This window comes from Argopecten irradians, chromosome 7 (genome assembly GCF_041381155.1).
Source record: "Argopecten irradians isolate NY chromosome 7, Ai_NY, whole genome shotgun sequence".
Classification (NCBI taxonomy): Eukaryota; Metazoa; Mollusca; class Bivalvia; order Pectinida; family Pectinidae; genus Argopecten; species Argopecten irradians.
In genome coordinates, this window is record NC_091140.1 from 39090101 (window position 1) to 39106805 (window position 16705).

The 16705-nt window shown below is 34.7% G+C and overlaps 1 protein-coding gene and 2 non-coding genes across 3 annotated transcripts; all 3 read left to right on the forward strand.

Annotated features, from left to right (window-relative positions):
• The first annotated feature begins 545 nt into the window (after nucleotides 1-545).
• Nucleotides 546-16566, forward strand: LOC138328402 (uncharacterized). Its single transcript, XM_069275201.1, has 18 exons — nucleotides 546-1316; nucleotides 3026-3096; nucleotides 4040-4157; nucleotides 4911-4979; nucleotides 5129-5217; nucleotides 5546-5708; nucleotides 7247-7330; nucleotides 7602-7666; nucleotides 8023-8100; nucleotides 8352-8412; nucleotides 8904-9042; nucleotides 9252-9337; nucleotides 9703-9804; nucleotides 10691-10775; nucleotides 11314-11408; nucleotides 13282-13380; nucleotides 15114-15248; nucleotides 15695-16566. The coding sequence occupies exons 1-18, from the start codon at nucleotides 789-791 to the stop codon at nucleotides 15872-15874; spliced, it is 2247 nt and encodes a 748-aa protein (XP_069131302.1). The 5' UTR covers nucleotides 546-788; the 3' UTR covers nucleotides 15875-16566.
• Nucleotides 12119-12190, forward strand: Trnah-gug (transfer RNA histidin (anticodon GUG)). Its single transcript has one exon. It is a non-coding gene; the product is annotated as a tRNA-His (tRNA).
• Nucleotides 13049-13120, forward strand: Trnah-gug (transfer RNA histidin (anticodon GUG)). Its single transcript has one exon. It is a non-coding gene; the product is annotated as a tRNA-His (tRNA).
• Nucleotides 16567-16705: the final 139 nt, after the last annotated feature.

The window sequence follows — 16705 nt, forward strand, 5'->3', positions numbered from 1 at the left end:
GGCTGTGGTTCAAAAGAATTCAAAACTTATAACGTCACGAGCACCAAGATGTCTAGCTCAACAGAACAGACAAAATAAATTCAACAAAATAATTAAACACCCTGTATCAAACATTCAATTAAATCTTAATACATTTACTGAAAGTGATAATGTATAATATTAGCACAGTGGACAGAAGGAAAACCAATTAACTTTCAGAAGGTGTTTAAATTGGGCCTACAAAGCCTCACCGCATTGTTCACTGGACAATAAATCGAAACGACACTGTATCCATTAAGCTTTCAATGTGATAGCGGAGAGCACAAAATATACACTCGCTGTTTAGTAGCGATAATTGTATCAATCATTTATTTATTTATTTCAGAGTTTGCCTTTCTTAACGCAATTGTTTAATTTGAAATGGTATCAAGATTTTTATTATATGTCAACAGTGAGTGCCCACGGACCGCTGATAAATAAAACAAGCCTATCGTATCTCGCCAGGCAACCCCCACCTTGTCACTCACTCACACAACTACACCACCTTTCGTTATATATTAGTTTAAAATGCTGTGCTCACAAACACTAGAGGGATAAAGATATGAGGTACGCAAGCATTACTGGGGATATCACACGTGCAAACCAAAACAAGTGATTAGAACCACCAGGTCCTAAAAGCTGGAAACTTTATTTGTGTGTTAGCGGAATGTAACAAAGTGTATTTAATGGATGAAAACTATATTTCCTTTTCGTCAATGCTGTTTTCGTTTTAAATATTTTGTAATTAACGTCTACAAGGAATATACGGTATGGATCAGACACAGAGAGTTTCGACGATTTCAGAGGAACACTCCATTATCCTTGAGGAAGGAGAGGACATTTTACCAGGACACAGTGATAATGTGATCAATGATAACAGTACAGAAATTACTGAAACTGAACAACAGAATAATGATATTATTGTGAATTCTATACAGATTCCTCATTTACAAGATCCAGAAAAACAAAAGGATGTTCTTGAAAAGGAAAATGAAGAACGGCCTGAGTTTACTGTTCGTTTGGGTACCTCTCTCACGAGAAAGGATGCCGATATTCGGGCACGCGCGTTGTTGAAGACGCTAGCCATGAAATCTGCTCCGCCAATTCAAAAAGCTTCCCTACCAAGTTATGGACCGCTTCCTCGATCAAGGCGGACCAGTGTCCAAAGAGATCGGGAGAGATCTTTACGAAACATGTCTAGGGCTTTAGGGAAAATGTTACGATCGAGAAGACGACAAAGTCAGGGGAGTATGCCTGATACTATAGTGGAAAATACACCTCCTGAACCTTCAGAAAAGGTAGCATTCTTCTCATGGAACAGCAGTATATACTTTCTTTAAGATTAAAGTTTTTTTTTTTCGAAATCAAACTTTTGGAAAATATGAATGACATACGAAATAGGTATAAAACAATAGTGACATTGTCGAACCGAAATAAAAAACATGATTAATACACGTTTTTTATCAAAGGTAAAGTTCCGTTTTAATTTCGGTTTATTAAAAAAATGAATTGGATAGGACAACCACAGACAGTATTATCACATACGAATGTTTCTGAATTGTACAAACGATAAAGATATGCTATTGATTTTGTCAGGTTTACGTGCATTACATGTGCTCCATAACTACAACTGTCAGATAAGACTTAACCAATGATTAATCTACAGAGGATACGAGTAAATGTTTCCAGCCGAGCACTATTTACATAATCCATAGTCTTATCCCTGTAATCTCTTTTAGAGAACAGTGTTTAGTGAACAAGGGGATTAAATACACAGTAACGGTATGGCATGTGCACATCTCATATTGATCTATATCTTAATCTAACTCCTCGACAACACTATTACATGGTAGTTAATAATCACTAAATACATTTAATATACTTTATGATCTTTTATTATTTTTACTGTTAAAAAAACTTATTGTTTGCAATAGTTAAGAAATATCAAAATGTATCATCATGATAATCTGGATATATCAAAGCACAGTAAGGGGTCTTTTGTTATGAAAAAAATCGGAAAAGTAGGGGAAAGCCCACATGGACTCCCAGCAACGCCATCTCATGTCTTTATTTTAGTTTTAGTACAAAATTTTATGGTGACAATGCGCCTCCCCCCTCTCCCCCCCCTTTACCTTTATTGTTGGGTTAATGTGTTCAGTTAATGTAAACTTGCAGATTTAAAGCAATTAGTCATTTTCGTGTCATTTTATGCATATTTAACGCTAAAATATAAAGCTAATTGCGATCATACATTTTGATGAAGTCGTTATAATTGCAGTTATTGCATATGCACGAATTCAGTATTGCACTTTCTTGCTCAGAACCATTCCAAATAAATTTGAAAGCTTAAAATATGTTAAACAGTAATAGCAATTTTTCATGAATATAAAAGTCACGATTTATTTTTTGTTCGCCATTTCAAGTTTATCATTTACAAAATTATCATTGGCAACACCGAATTTGGTATTTTGCTCAACGTTATCAACTGTTTGCCTCCATGAAATAGTTGAGGTTGACATTCTGTTATTATGCGTCAAAGAATAGAAAAGTATTTCACGATATTACACGGGGGTTTTGAGATTCCAATGCGACGTGGGTAAAGTACAATTTACCGGCGATTAGTCCCACCTTACGGTGTTGATGACGTCATAGTATTATGTGAAATTATGACATCACCATCACAGGAAGGTGGAAATTATCAACGGTAAGCAATCCTTTACCCACGTCGTTTTGGGATTTTGAAAATTCCGTATTACTATCAAAAAGATGACACAATCAATAAATGTAACTGCATAATGATATGCAAGGTACCTTAACAAATAAATATAAACCGAAATTACAGTTACAGTAAGTTATGTGCACACAAGTGTCGCAAAAACAGGAGAGATATGGTTTAGGCTTTGAAAACTTGTCCAACCATAATTCAATTTATGCATATGAAGCTAATCACCTCGATAGACACTTTTTTAAAATCTCGTATTTTTTACTCTACTTCGTTATTTAAAAGCCCTTCGTGAAGTTCAGGAGGATTGCCCGGACTGTGCGACTATTGGCACGAATACTTCTGACTCTGAAAAGGTAAATATACCCATGTGAATTATATCTCAATGTATATGTTGCTTGATAAGAAGGTTGAAATTGGTGAATTAAACTTTGTCAGATGTATGAAGTACAAAGGAATATTGCGCGGCCTTTGAAGTTATTTGTATTGTCAATATATATTGAAAGTAGATATATATTTGTCTGATAAAACCTTCCCTCATTGTTTTCTTGATAAAGACCGTGTAGCAAACAAGCTGTAATATTTCACCCACCACTTTTGACTACATGATAGGTTGGTCCTGTTAGTTGGAAGAAATAAAAACAATAATCTATTTTAATGTCCCTTTCTTGCTATGACTACGATTAAATGTGAAAATTTACTATAATATATTTACATTACGAATCAAAATGCAAAAAGCTTTACATTATAGTTTTTTCATCTTATTTTGATTGGCAGAGAAGAAGAGAGAAATCCTACTTTCTATCATTTTATACAATAATGTATTGCTTATGTTATTTTTGTGTCTAAGTATTCGTTCATTGTTATATCGTAGTGACTGAGCCCATAGGGACAGGGTGTTTTTACTTTAGCTTGCCATATTATTTTTTTTTTTTTTACGTGCAAAAATATTTCTATTTCCTACACATGATATACGTAGATTCATGCCAGGCTCGCGACCCTGGGTTTACATTCCCTAGATAATTGTCTCCTTGCAAGAGAGCTTACACTCAACATTCATCTTTAGTATACTCTCTTACATCCAGACTATATACTCATCTATCCTATATCTGGAAAGTGATAGTCTTTCTGTAAATCATTCATACTGCACTTAATTATCATGATGTCTCTCATTTTGAATTCATCCTCCCATTCTGTAGCTCATTTATTAATATCTAAGTTTAGAACATTATTTATTTCACAATATATTCTTTATCTTCGATTTTTGTTACATTTTGTGTTTTATTTTACGTTGATCAGTTACGTACGTGAGCCAGATAGAAGCGAATGGTCCTTTATGGAGATGTATCTTCATGTTCGTGACGATTTACACAAAAAAGTGGCATTCAATCCGCATAGCTATGTCAAAGTAGAGCCGGTGAGTGAACTATTTTCTCTTTGGTACGTTGTCCTTCTAAACCATCCATTGGCTATGTTTACTGTCGTTATATCCACCGCTGAACTATCCCATAATGAAATGACGGCAGTTCAAGAGAGAGAAAAAACTGACCATTCAGAGGCCAGCAAAAGATTTGAAGATAACACAAACAGACGTTTAATTTCAAAACCACAAAGTCAACCACAGTGTACCGATTTTTTATTATTTTGTTACGCATAAAGGACCAAATTAACTGTTCATCCGTTATCGCAGACAGAGCTTTCAGTTTCGCTATGACATAGTCCGGGGATGGATATAACGACAGTGATAGTAACCATTGGAGTTTCTAGAATGTCGTTCATATACATCTCAATATTTACTTGGATTTCCATTACTCAGATATGGTATTTATTATCTTTGCAGTTTCCATTTCTATTACCATAGATTTAGTATATGCATGCTAATTTTTAAGGCTTGTTTGACAACTCTTATTTCATTACAATATAGTTTAAATGTTGGTAGTCATTATCATCAATAACTATCAATTTAACATAATCATATTAAGAGTGTCTTGGGCAATTCCATTGATTTTATTTATTCTATTAGTGAGCGACGCATTGCCTTTCACATAAACAAATTGAATAGTTTTTTGTTGTTTTTTACCACATTCATTGAAACCTATTCCCCTATGATTTTTCCTTCTAACGCATTTCTATCAACAATATTAACAATAGTCCATAACCTTTCCTACAGAAACGAGACAGACTGAAAAGATTACTGTCCATTCCCAAAGGCTCACGAACGCTTGATGACGTCAAAATGGTAGGTACTAATAACCAATGTCGCCCAGTTGTATTTAGCTTTATTCTGATTCCAAGTAAATTTATGCTTACCTATTTTTTACACGCCATAATTGTTTTTACAGACACTTGTAGAAGTGAATTGAAACATATTTTGTTTGTTGTGAACAGATTCTCAGTCTGATGCGAGACAATACATCCTTTAAAGATTATCCAGCTCATACACAAATACACCTAGCAATGTGCATGGAGTACCAAACGTAAGTAAAAGTGAATGTATGGGATTAAAAATCGATTGCAACAAGTGTATTTTCAGCCTGTCTTTGATTATGAATAGAGCGATTTCTTCATTGCGCTGACATATTCAATTAACAGTACGTCTACAGTTTGCAATGGCCGACAATCTCTCACTAATCCTCTATCTGTAAATGGTGAAATTCGGCATTAAAATAGGACTATTGAACGTAGTTCGGTAGTATATCTCATCGTACTCAGACTTTTTTGAAATTTAACAGTTCTATATCTATCAAAGGTAACAAAACATGAAATACATACACGGAATAAGATGTGTGATTATTTGACTTTCAGATACGAGGCCCGTAGAGTGATACTGAGACAGGGCCACGTACCGTCTGCTTTCTACATCATGTTGTCCGGGGCGGCCATTGTCAACACTCAGGATCTGAATCCCAGCACGGGCAAAAGGTTCTTTAGGACGGTTCACGAGATCGTGGCAGGGGACATATTTGGGGTAGGTATCAGAGGGTTTATATCGATATTGCCGGTGTATTGATTTATTGTCTCTTTATCAAACATCTTAGCACTTCTATTTTCGTCTGACTGACATTCCTAGGTGTTTAACCATTTATATACTGATTGGCTAATCGTTTGAAAGCACGTGTTCTTTAATTAATGTGCTTAACATGTTTATCATGCAATGATACTTGATTCCACATTTCATTTCGACAAATTATATTAACGATAAAGGTATGAGACAACCGACAAAGCCTATGTAAGTCTTCTCCCGTGATTCCACATCTGTTGACATCCTGTCATGATGATAACAACTAAATCAATTTAAATATTAAAGATCAAATATCTGTGTATCACCTGTTAGTGGACACTTGTGGAATAATCTCGGTCACGCGTATTGCTCTCTGTATGACTCAATTTGTACATTGTAAGATATTACCTTACTCTGTATGATACAGTATGTACGTTGTAGAAGATTGCCTTACTCTGTATGATACAGTATGTACATTGTAGGAGATTGCCTTACTCTGTATGATACAGTATGTACATTGTAGGAGATTACCTTACTCTGTATGATACAGTATGTGTACGTTGTAGAGATTGACTTACTCTGCATGATACAGTATGTTCGTTGTAAGAGATTGACTTACTCTGAATGATACGGTATGTACGTTGTAGGAGATTACCTTACTCTGTATGATACAGTATGTACGTTGTAAGAGATTGTCTTACTTTGTATGATACAGTATGTACGTTGTAGAGATTACCTTACTCTGTATGATACAGTATGTACGTTGTAGGAGATTGACTTACTCTGTATGACTCAGTATGTACGTTGTAGGAGATTGACTTACTCTGTATGATACAGTATGTACGTTGTAGGAGATTGCTTTACTCTGTATGATACAGTATGTACGTTGTAGGAGATTGACTTACTCTGTATGACTCAGTATGTACGTTGTAGGAGATTGACTTACTCTGAATGATACAGTATGTACGTTGTAGGAGATTGCCTTACTCTGTATGATACAGTATGTACGTTGTAGGAGATTGCTTTACTCTGTATGATACAGTATGTACGTTGTAGGAGATTGCCTTACTCTGTATGATACAGTATGTACGTTGTATGAGATTGCTTTACTCTGTATGATACAGTATGTACGTTGTAGGAGATTGCCTTACTCTGTATGATACAGTATGTACGTTGTAGGAGATTGCCTTATCTGTATGATAAAGTATGTGCGTTGTAGGAGATTGCTTTACTCTGTATGATACAGTATGTACGTTGTAGGAGATTGTCTTACTCTGTATGATACAGTATGTAGGTTGTAAGAGATTACTAACTCTGTATGATACAGTATGTACGTTGTAGGAGATTGCCTTACTCTGTATGATACAGTATGTACGTTGTAAGAGATTGCCTTACTCTGTATGATACAGTATGTACGTTGTAAGAGATTGCCTTACTCTGTATGATACAGTATGTACGTTGTAGGAGATTGCCTTACTCTGTATGATACAGTATGTACGTTGTAGGAGATTGCCTTACTCGAGAGCGGACGACGGACTGCCACAGTTATATGTAAGACTCCGTGTGAACTACTAGTGGTTCAGAAAGAGGTACGTTTTTATGATTTCAAATAAAATATTCATTTTCTATTTTCACTCAAAATACCAATTCAATGTTACATAGCAATGCTAGCAGAACAAAAATTTTCCACAGTGTTTAAACCCTACTGATCTGAAATCAGTTTTCAAATTATGCACAATAATCATTATCTCCACCAAAGACATCGAGTAAATTCAAGAACAAGATTACCTTTGCTTCGGTCTATACAAAGCTCAGTGACACTTCTTATCTTTTATGAACTTTGATATTGATCTTTTACAGGATTTTGACGAAATAATAAAAGCTCCACTCATGCGTGAAAAAGTAGAACATGTCAGCTTCTGTAGGTAAGCACTAGGGTATAATGTAAACACTAATTACTGTTGGAAAGGTGTGAAGTGATTGCATGAACTCTTTATTATACAATTTGATATCTCGTGTAAAGTTTAGATCTGTTGAAGCAAGCATAATGATAATATTCATCCTGACGTTTGTTTTGTTTCCTTTGATACCTGAATATGACCTAGACCAAAAGGTCAGTTGTAATAGAGAACGCTTTCTCTTTTGTGATCGCCTGGTCCGCTTGTTCATATTTGTTCTCGTGTGGTGGTTTACACATGTTAGTTTTTGGGGGTTTTTTAGTTGTTTTTTTTTTCATTGTTTCTTTAATATAACTTATTTGTATATTATGTTGATTGTACAGAGAGCTTCCACTTTTCAAAGATTTTCCTTGCGACGTGTTTGCAGATCACACGGCTGGCTTCTTCTATCAGTATTTCAGGTAATGCAAATAATAATGTCGCGCTTAACAATATATTTTATTCTAATAATCATATGGTTGGAAGTTTCCGTAATGGTCGTTTGACTTAATGTATCCTGGCAATGGGATGAAATTGAATTTACCTTCAGTTGGAAGCAATATAGGTATGAAGACAAAACAAATATTTAGAAGTATCCTAGGAAACATGAAAGTGTAATAAAATAAAGATAATTTCAAAAAAGTTTAACACGTCCTGATTTTTTTTGTTTCAGAAAAGGCGACGTTATCGTCAAAGACAGTAGAGACAGCAAGTTCATCATTGTGGTTGCGGAGGTAGGTTATCAGTTATGGGCACACGGACCAAGTATTGTTCGATTATAATAGCTTGTTCTGAACTTTACTACAATAAATTTTTACAAACTACATGTATAATATGTAAATTGCATCGCATTCTCCATCATAATACTACATCGATATTTATTTCATTTAGATTTCAAAACAAATTATGCAACTTTTAAAAAGTACGCTGGGAACCGTTTGTAAGCTCGCGAGGGTTTTATAGTAGCAGGACCCGGGGAAAGCACATGTGATCAGTCAGATGACCGGTAACCTTTAACAGTTCCGTCTGTAACTTGCAATTCCCATGTAAAATATATTCTTTGGATCATTTTAATCACAAGCTGTTTTTACCTCATGAAAATTCAACAAAATTGAATGTGCAGAAATTATTGACAATGCAGTACGTGAACTGATTTGCGAATTGATGTTGATGCGATATGTGAAATATGATAAAAATCAAAACCTTATTTTAAAATGTTTGAAAGGGAGCATGTCAAATGCTTAGTGACGTCATAGAAACAGAGGCTGATAGAGCACGTGGTCCAATGTTTGAAAAACACATGGAGGATGCATTTCCGCTGTACACAGAGATGAAGAAAATAAGGTCAAAGGCAAGACGTCAAAGTATGATTATTTTTGCATGCGTAGTTTTCAATTGTGTTTTGTTTTTGTTCAATGTCTATGAAGATGTCATGATATGAATGCATTTAAGCGTTTGTGAATGCAGGTCATGTTTTAATCGTTATCATTAAAACTAAACTTCATACTATATGTACCATATAATCTGTTATATTTTCATTTTAAGATATTTCATTTTTATCCATTTTTGACAGAAACTGACGAATCCAATGATGCCGTTCTTGGCGTTAAGCTTTTAACAGGAACACTGGACTCGTATAAACAAGCAGCTAAAACGAATGTGAGTTACATGAATAGACTGAGAAAATATGTTTTATCATAGATTATATGCCTGTTAAAGATTGGGCTTCTGTCGAAATAAGATACGATGTCTATCCTTAATGAACATATAAATATGCACTTTTTGTTTTTGGAAAAAATATATACGTGTATTACTGTAGAGATTATTGATGTATTTTCTATCAAGGGAGATAACTTCTGTCAGAATCAAATGTAAATGGAAGATCTACAAAATAATATTGTATGTATATTATATCATTTCAATGACATAAAGTGACATTTCTGTTTTAAATATAATGCCGTTTAGTATTATAATTTTAATTTACTATTCATTATTATTTTTTTTTTTTTTTTTTGTTATTGAAGCTTGGTCGGGTGGGCAGACGGAAGTCGCGACACCACCTGCTCTCACGAAGTAACACGCTTGGATCATTCGACCTAACAGACAAAGAGCGACAAACATGTGTGGTACTTGTATAACATTCAATTAATCATTCCTACTTAATCAGTATTTATCGAGAAGAGATCTTGTCCAATTATATTCAATCTGTAATTTGTACTTCCGAACTAGATCGAATCCTACACATGTAAGCCAACATTATTTCGCGGTTAGTTACTTCGCTATATAAGATTCAAATCTATTTCGCGAAGATTTATTTTTGCGTATTCAAAAACTGAATTGAAATATATTGAAATTTTCGCGATTTGACTTAATCAAGAAAATCGCGAAAGTAAATTACGTGTGAAATAAAATTGGTTTACAGAATAGAGGGGTTTGTTTAAATGCAATGCTTTAATCATAATTTTAGAACAATGTTTTATACCATCTATGCATAGTTTAATTATTGGATTGTTTTCACCTGCAACAATATATGTTTATGTTTATTCATTGTTCCAGGCTCGAAACATCTCATGGATATCATTTCAAAATTCGTATTGATAAGAGTATTTAAGGATTAACTTGAATAGATTTTTTATGTTATGGAGATATAACACAAAAATCTGAGTGTACTCTAAATAAACCGCGAAGCGGTTTATGATGAGAGTACACTCAGATTTTTGTGTTATATCTCCATAACATAAAAAATCTATTCAAATTAATCCTTATAATTCAATTTACTAAAGATAATCTCTTCAACATTTAAAATTCATTTTGGGACTCTTTTGTCTATGAAATTATTACGCCGTCATCTCAGCCAATCAGAAGCGACGTTACAAACGGCGACGCCATTTTTTCCTTTATGGGCTGATAAAGTAATTTTTTAAGCCAATGGAAATGCTCGTAACAAGCAAAATTGAATTATATGATGATAATTTAGATAAAGATTGCATTATTACTGTACTTCCTCTGTAGGTTAACGAAGACACGACACCACTGTGGACTGACAGAGTAAGAGGGCACACTCACCCCAATGGTTTCCGACACTCACACTCAGCCGGTAATAATATGATAGAACAACTACCGTATTCGACCCAATAAGCGTCCCCCAGGAGTGCGTAAATATTTAAACAAATAAGGTGTGTTAAATAGAACAAAATTTGAACTAGCCTCTCATGTTTGCACAAAATAAGCTATTGATCATTTTGCAAAGTAATTTATTGAAGAAAATTTAGTTTTCATATTTTTTATCTGCATTTAATTCGAGGTAAGTGAAAATTTGGCCTAAAAAGGTGAAGGGCGCTTTTATGGATTGGACGCTTATTTTGTCGAATACGGTAATAAATAAATTCCTTATTAAAGTTAACTGGTCTTAGGTAGTTAAATGTGTGGTTAGATGCTATTCTATATTTGGGTCTTCCCCGTAGGAATTGTATCCACTGTTACTACTTAATTAGTTTGAAAGCAATTCATTTTCTCTACAATTTAAATGTATATGTATAATTTTCCTTTAATAACTAAGAAATAATTAAAATAAATCAGAATGCTTCGAAATCCTTTGTGAAATGTTTTAATTGATTTTACATATTCCTTAACAGACGTTCACAGAAAAACTTCCCAAACTGAAAACCAACGTATCCATGTACGATCTGCTACAAATGCTCACAACAAGTTCAACAATGAGATACAGATGGTGAGTAATATTCTGTGACATAATTTGGTACGGATCGTTCAGAATATCCGTTTAACAGTGGAACCCCGATATTCCGAACGCCAATAGTGTAAAATCATAGTACATGCGTACAAACCGTAACGTTGCATATCAATCAAGAACACAGAATTCGGCAATCCGGAAAATTCGTATTACGGACAGTTTTTTGCTAGGATCGAAGGTGTCCGGCTTATCGAAGGTTCGTTGTATATGGTATGCTATATAGCAAATTTGATATGATGAAGCATTATGAAACATTTTAAAAATCGATGTCGTTATTATTACCATTTACTGCCATGGAATGGTGAATCCAAAGGAAAGTTAAACTCCATGCCCGACATAAGGTTAACTATAAACATCCATGACACTTAGTTAGGTATATGCTACAATCGTTATCTATCTTGTCCAAATTCCTACTGCTCACCACCTGTAGTATACTAAACGTTATCGACAAGGTTGTTATGTCAGTCTTAGGTAATCATATTGTGAAGGTCGCCTGATAAAACAGAAAAAAAAATCTTGCATCAATATCAATGAGTAATTTTTCTTAAGTAAAATGTGTTTTTTTCTTGTTTTTCTTCGATATTTGATTTCCATTCCATTATCTGTTTGGGTTCTAATTAAAGAATACATATTCATTGACGATAAGTACAATGCTATTTCAAAGCGTAAATAGGATATCCGCCAATACAGCCGTGATCGTATAGTGGTTAGTACTTCGCGTTGTGGCCGCGACAACCCAGGTTCGAATCCTGGTCACGGCAGCGAGCTGTGTCAGTCGCTGTTACGGCACGGCGGATTACTTTTTCTATTTTTATTTCTGAATTCTGCTAAATTGTTTGTACAGTAATCCTTTAACAGCTATACTTTAAAAAGATCATGTTATCAGAGAAAAACATACTAGTCTACAACTGATACTGTAATTAACAAATTGTAATTAAATAGATCAATTTTATGTTGATTATCACTTTGCTTCTTGTGTAGTTATTTCTTACTTCTCTATGCACGATTTTCGCTCGCACTGGTTTTTTGAATGGAGCAATATTATATAGCATTATAAAAGCAGTATGGTCATGTACTATTGCGTATTAGTTAGCGTATATGAAGTCTATTCAGCCACGGCGATCGTAGTTACCAGTATAAGGTTGTCTAAACCGAACACAGGGATGTAAATATAAGAATTGATCTTTACTTTTTTCTGTTTATATGGTAGATTAAACACAGTTGGCAACAAACATATTCGTTTACGGCGCGCTTCATAGACAATATTTGTTGCCAACTGCATTCATACTACCGAATTCACAGTGATGAAAATAAAGAAAGGAAGACGACCCAAATTATCATTTCATTGTATGTATGATTTGTTTGACAAGATACATGTATTTAAACAAATATAAACAAATTTGTAATGTAAGACTTAGGTTATCTTATTGTGGAGGTCACTTGATAAAAAAAAATATTTCATGAGTCAACACTTTTAGTTATTTTTTCGATAAGATAGTTTTGTTTGATCGATCTCTGTTTTCCATTCCACTAATTACGTTGATTCTCAGAGAAAATTTAATTCGTTGGCTTTAAATTCAATACTATTTCAAAGCACAGCTAGTGTATCCGCTAATACAGCCGTGATCGTATAGTGGTTAGTACTTCGCGTTGTGGCCGCGACAACCCAGGTTCGAATCCTGGTCACGGCAGCGAGCTGTGTCAGTCGCTGTTACGGCACGGCGGATTATTTTTTAACGATGATTCCTGAAAAAAAAACATAATCAATCATGCTTCATCTCAATGTTTTGTATATATATTTTGTTTGTTGTTGTTGTTTATTGTCATTCAGCCTTGATGTTATACATTACAGATAGCAGATAACAATATGCCTCCACCGCCTCCTCATCATCCTTCAGAGCCTCGAGTATTGCACGCGCAAATATCGGAACTAAAACCAGGCTCCGTATTCGTAAGTTTGATCTTCGATGGCTATTAATTTGGCCCTGCATGTAGGGCGTTAGAACTGTACCTGCTGCCCCTATTGCATGATCGTAAAAGGCGACTAAATTTAGGATCTTATCTTCCCTCTTCTTCCTAACTGACTTTACCCCCTAATGCCTCCCTTGGCACCACCTCACTTTTGGCCTTGAGTTGATGTAATGAAGGCTCTGGGTTCTGTCCCCTGGCCAAGACACAACAAAGTCTATAAAAGTGGTAGTTTCTGCTCATGCTTAGCGCTCAACAAACAGGGAGTGGGACGACTGGTTCACCCGTTGTCAGTATAACGTGATCGGGTGGGGTGTGTTGCTTGGTGTCTTCGGTGGCATGCTTCAGTGATATAGCACTATAAAAAAGGGCAACAGTTCAACTATACAAGAAGACACAGCACGAACAAAACACATTCTCCAAAAACACGCACCGCGCACTCCACATAGCTACATATCGCATACATGGAAGGCCGTCCTTACATGACGCTGGTTGTTAATAGGACGTTAAAATAATCAAACAAACAAACACACTAAAGGCTATTAATTGATATAATGGTCAAATATGATTCCAAAAATGATACTCAATAGCCATCATCCAAATATACATATATTTCTATAGACATTCGTAACGTGGTATCCACACAGCTGATTCGCATAGGGATTAAATATTAAAGTTACACTATATGTTTATTCCAAAAAAGGGGGAAATGGCAATTATTTAAGGAATAGATGTTTATTTTGTTATCTGTTCCTTATATTTACAGTTTTTCAAGTAAATGAATATTATTTTTTCCCGCGGCAGTTGCATATTTTTTATTAAAATACCCATATTTTTTTCTCTCCCTTCATCGTCAACGAATTCGATTGAACAGCTGATTTGAATTGAGTCATTCATATGTTCCCGCCAAATGTGGGGTCATGACCTCACGTTGCTACGCCATCGACTATTCACGTAACAATAGAATCGCCGCGCGTGTTGTGCTGACATTATACACTGATAATGATAATACTAGAAAGCATGGTTATTGAGTCCATGTCAGTGCAAACTGTAAATATTTAAGGAATATATGTTTATTTTGTTGAGGTTATGAGGACCTCATAACCTCAACAAAATAAACATCTATTTATTATATTTACAGTTTTTCAAGTAAATGAATACTATTAATTCCCGCGGCAGTTGCATATTTTTAATTAAAATACCCATATTTTTTCTCTCCCGTCATCGTTAACGAATTCGATTGAACAGCTGATCGGAATCGAGTCATTCATATGTTTCCACCAAATGTGGGGTCATAACCTCACGTTGAACAGGTTCGCCGGGTTACATAAAATTTACACGGGCTCCATTATCATTATACCCTCATAACCTCAACAGAATAATAATATATTTCTTATATTTACAGTTTTTCAAGTAAATGAATATTATTAATTCCCGCGGCAGTTGCATATTTTTAATTAAAATAACGCCGAGCGTGTTGTGCTAACATTATGCACTGATAATGATAATACTAGAAAGCATGGTTATTGAGTCCATGTCAGTGCAAACTGTAAATATAACGTCATAACACATATAAAATGGAAGTCTAAAACGTATATATATTTATCATATTGTTTAGGAAGTATTGATAAGGGTAATATGGAAAGTGAGTTAATCACTTATGTTATTGAATTGTTGTTGAAGCGTAATGTTTACCAAAATATCGTTTTCCACAAGGGTTTAGAGGCGCTTATATCACGACCATCGACAACATTAAGTCTCGTCAGCGATGGAGCCGAGTGCATCTTTATTTCTAAGCGTCTGTTTTTGAAGGAAGCTAATATCAAAGTGCTACGTATTGTGACAGACCTGGTATGTATAGATATGTATGAAACACATTAATCTATGAATATCCGATTTCAAGGAAAAGATAACATGCTATTTCAGGTACAGTTTCACGACTTTTGAAGTCGTTAAGCTCCAATCGGACACAGCTCTACCTTATGATGCACATTCTAGATTTATTTGTACTCTAATACAAATAACTATATATATCTTTATTTGCCCACGATAATATGCTCAAAACGATTCAGGTCCATTACCTGAAATGCTATTTCAACCAAAACGAAATAATAAAACTAACCTTATCCACGAATTGTATCTACCAATAATGCAAATATAATTAGACTAATGTCTTTCGGTGTCATAGAATGATGCTGTTCAATGTTGAAAATGTATAATAAATAACACAAAAAAGTTAATTGAGGAATCATTTATTTGTAATAACATTAATACGTGCTATATTTTATGCCTGCCAGGTCAACAACCACCCATGTCACGACTATATCAAAGACCAGGTCTACACATACCGGAAATGGAGGAAATACAAAATGGCGACCGTGCTGGATGTAGTTGACAGACACCGGAGCTTGGAACTGGCAATCGTGGGAGGAGCACCCGACAAAAAGTTTCCAATACCTAGTGAAGCGTATGCATGATATAAAGACTCAACCAGGAGGATATTGATATATTTATGCTTTTGAAGAGGCCCCGTGTTAGAATTATTGTGAATATTGCAATTTAATGCGCAGTTGCAAAGATTCTATCAATACGTGATATACATTAGAGTGCACAATAATTCATAATAAGTTTATCACGATTTTTATAATCAACTGATGTTTATAAATGTTAATATCAATAACTCGTGAAGATGATTATGACACAATGATATGGACAATGCCATGGAAGTCGCGAATATAAGCTATCAGAGCGGGGTCAACACCGCACGACGTTCCAATATTGTATATTTAGTTATCTAATAAACGTTTCTCATATACCAGTATGTGTTAAGTGTGTTAGATACAATACATTTTAACCGTCTGCTAGAAACTGGGGATATGATGTAAGAATACTTGGAAAAGACAACACGATGAGTTTACTATGAACACTGAAATACGCCCACTTTGGTGAGTTCTTATATGACAAATCAGTAGTTGCTTGAGATATCTACCAATCCTAGGACACTTTCAGGTGATAATGGATATGGCACAGTAAGCAGCACAGAACAAAGATCAATACGTTTGATCATTTCACTCTGATTTTAGAACAGAAAGGAACATGCTTAGCATGAATTAACGTTTTTATATAAATGCACAAAGAAGGTTTTTATTGAATAAATGCATATGGAAAATTACATTTTTTTCTTGATCATATTGTTTTTTTCTTGGCTGTGTTAATTTTGTTGCGCTTTTCCTGTATTTCCAAATAGTCGATGCATTAATATATACGCATGTATGCAGTTATTCTTATAAGTAATATAAATGTATGGT

Bases quoted from the DNA above. Each gene is read 5' to 3' on its own strand.
- LOC138328402 (XM_069275201.1), top strand. From the start codon at position 789: ATGGATCAGACACAGAGAGTTTCGACGATTTCAGAGGAACACTCCATT. The intron at 8,413-8,903 runs GTAGGTTATCAG...AATGTTTGAAAG, and splicing joins TCATCATTGTGGTTGCGGAG to GGAGCATGTCAAATGCTTAG. The intron at 15,249-15,694 runs GTATGTATAGAT...TATGCCTGCCAG, and splicing joins TACGTATTGTGACAGACCTG to GTCAACAACCACCCATGTCA.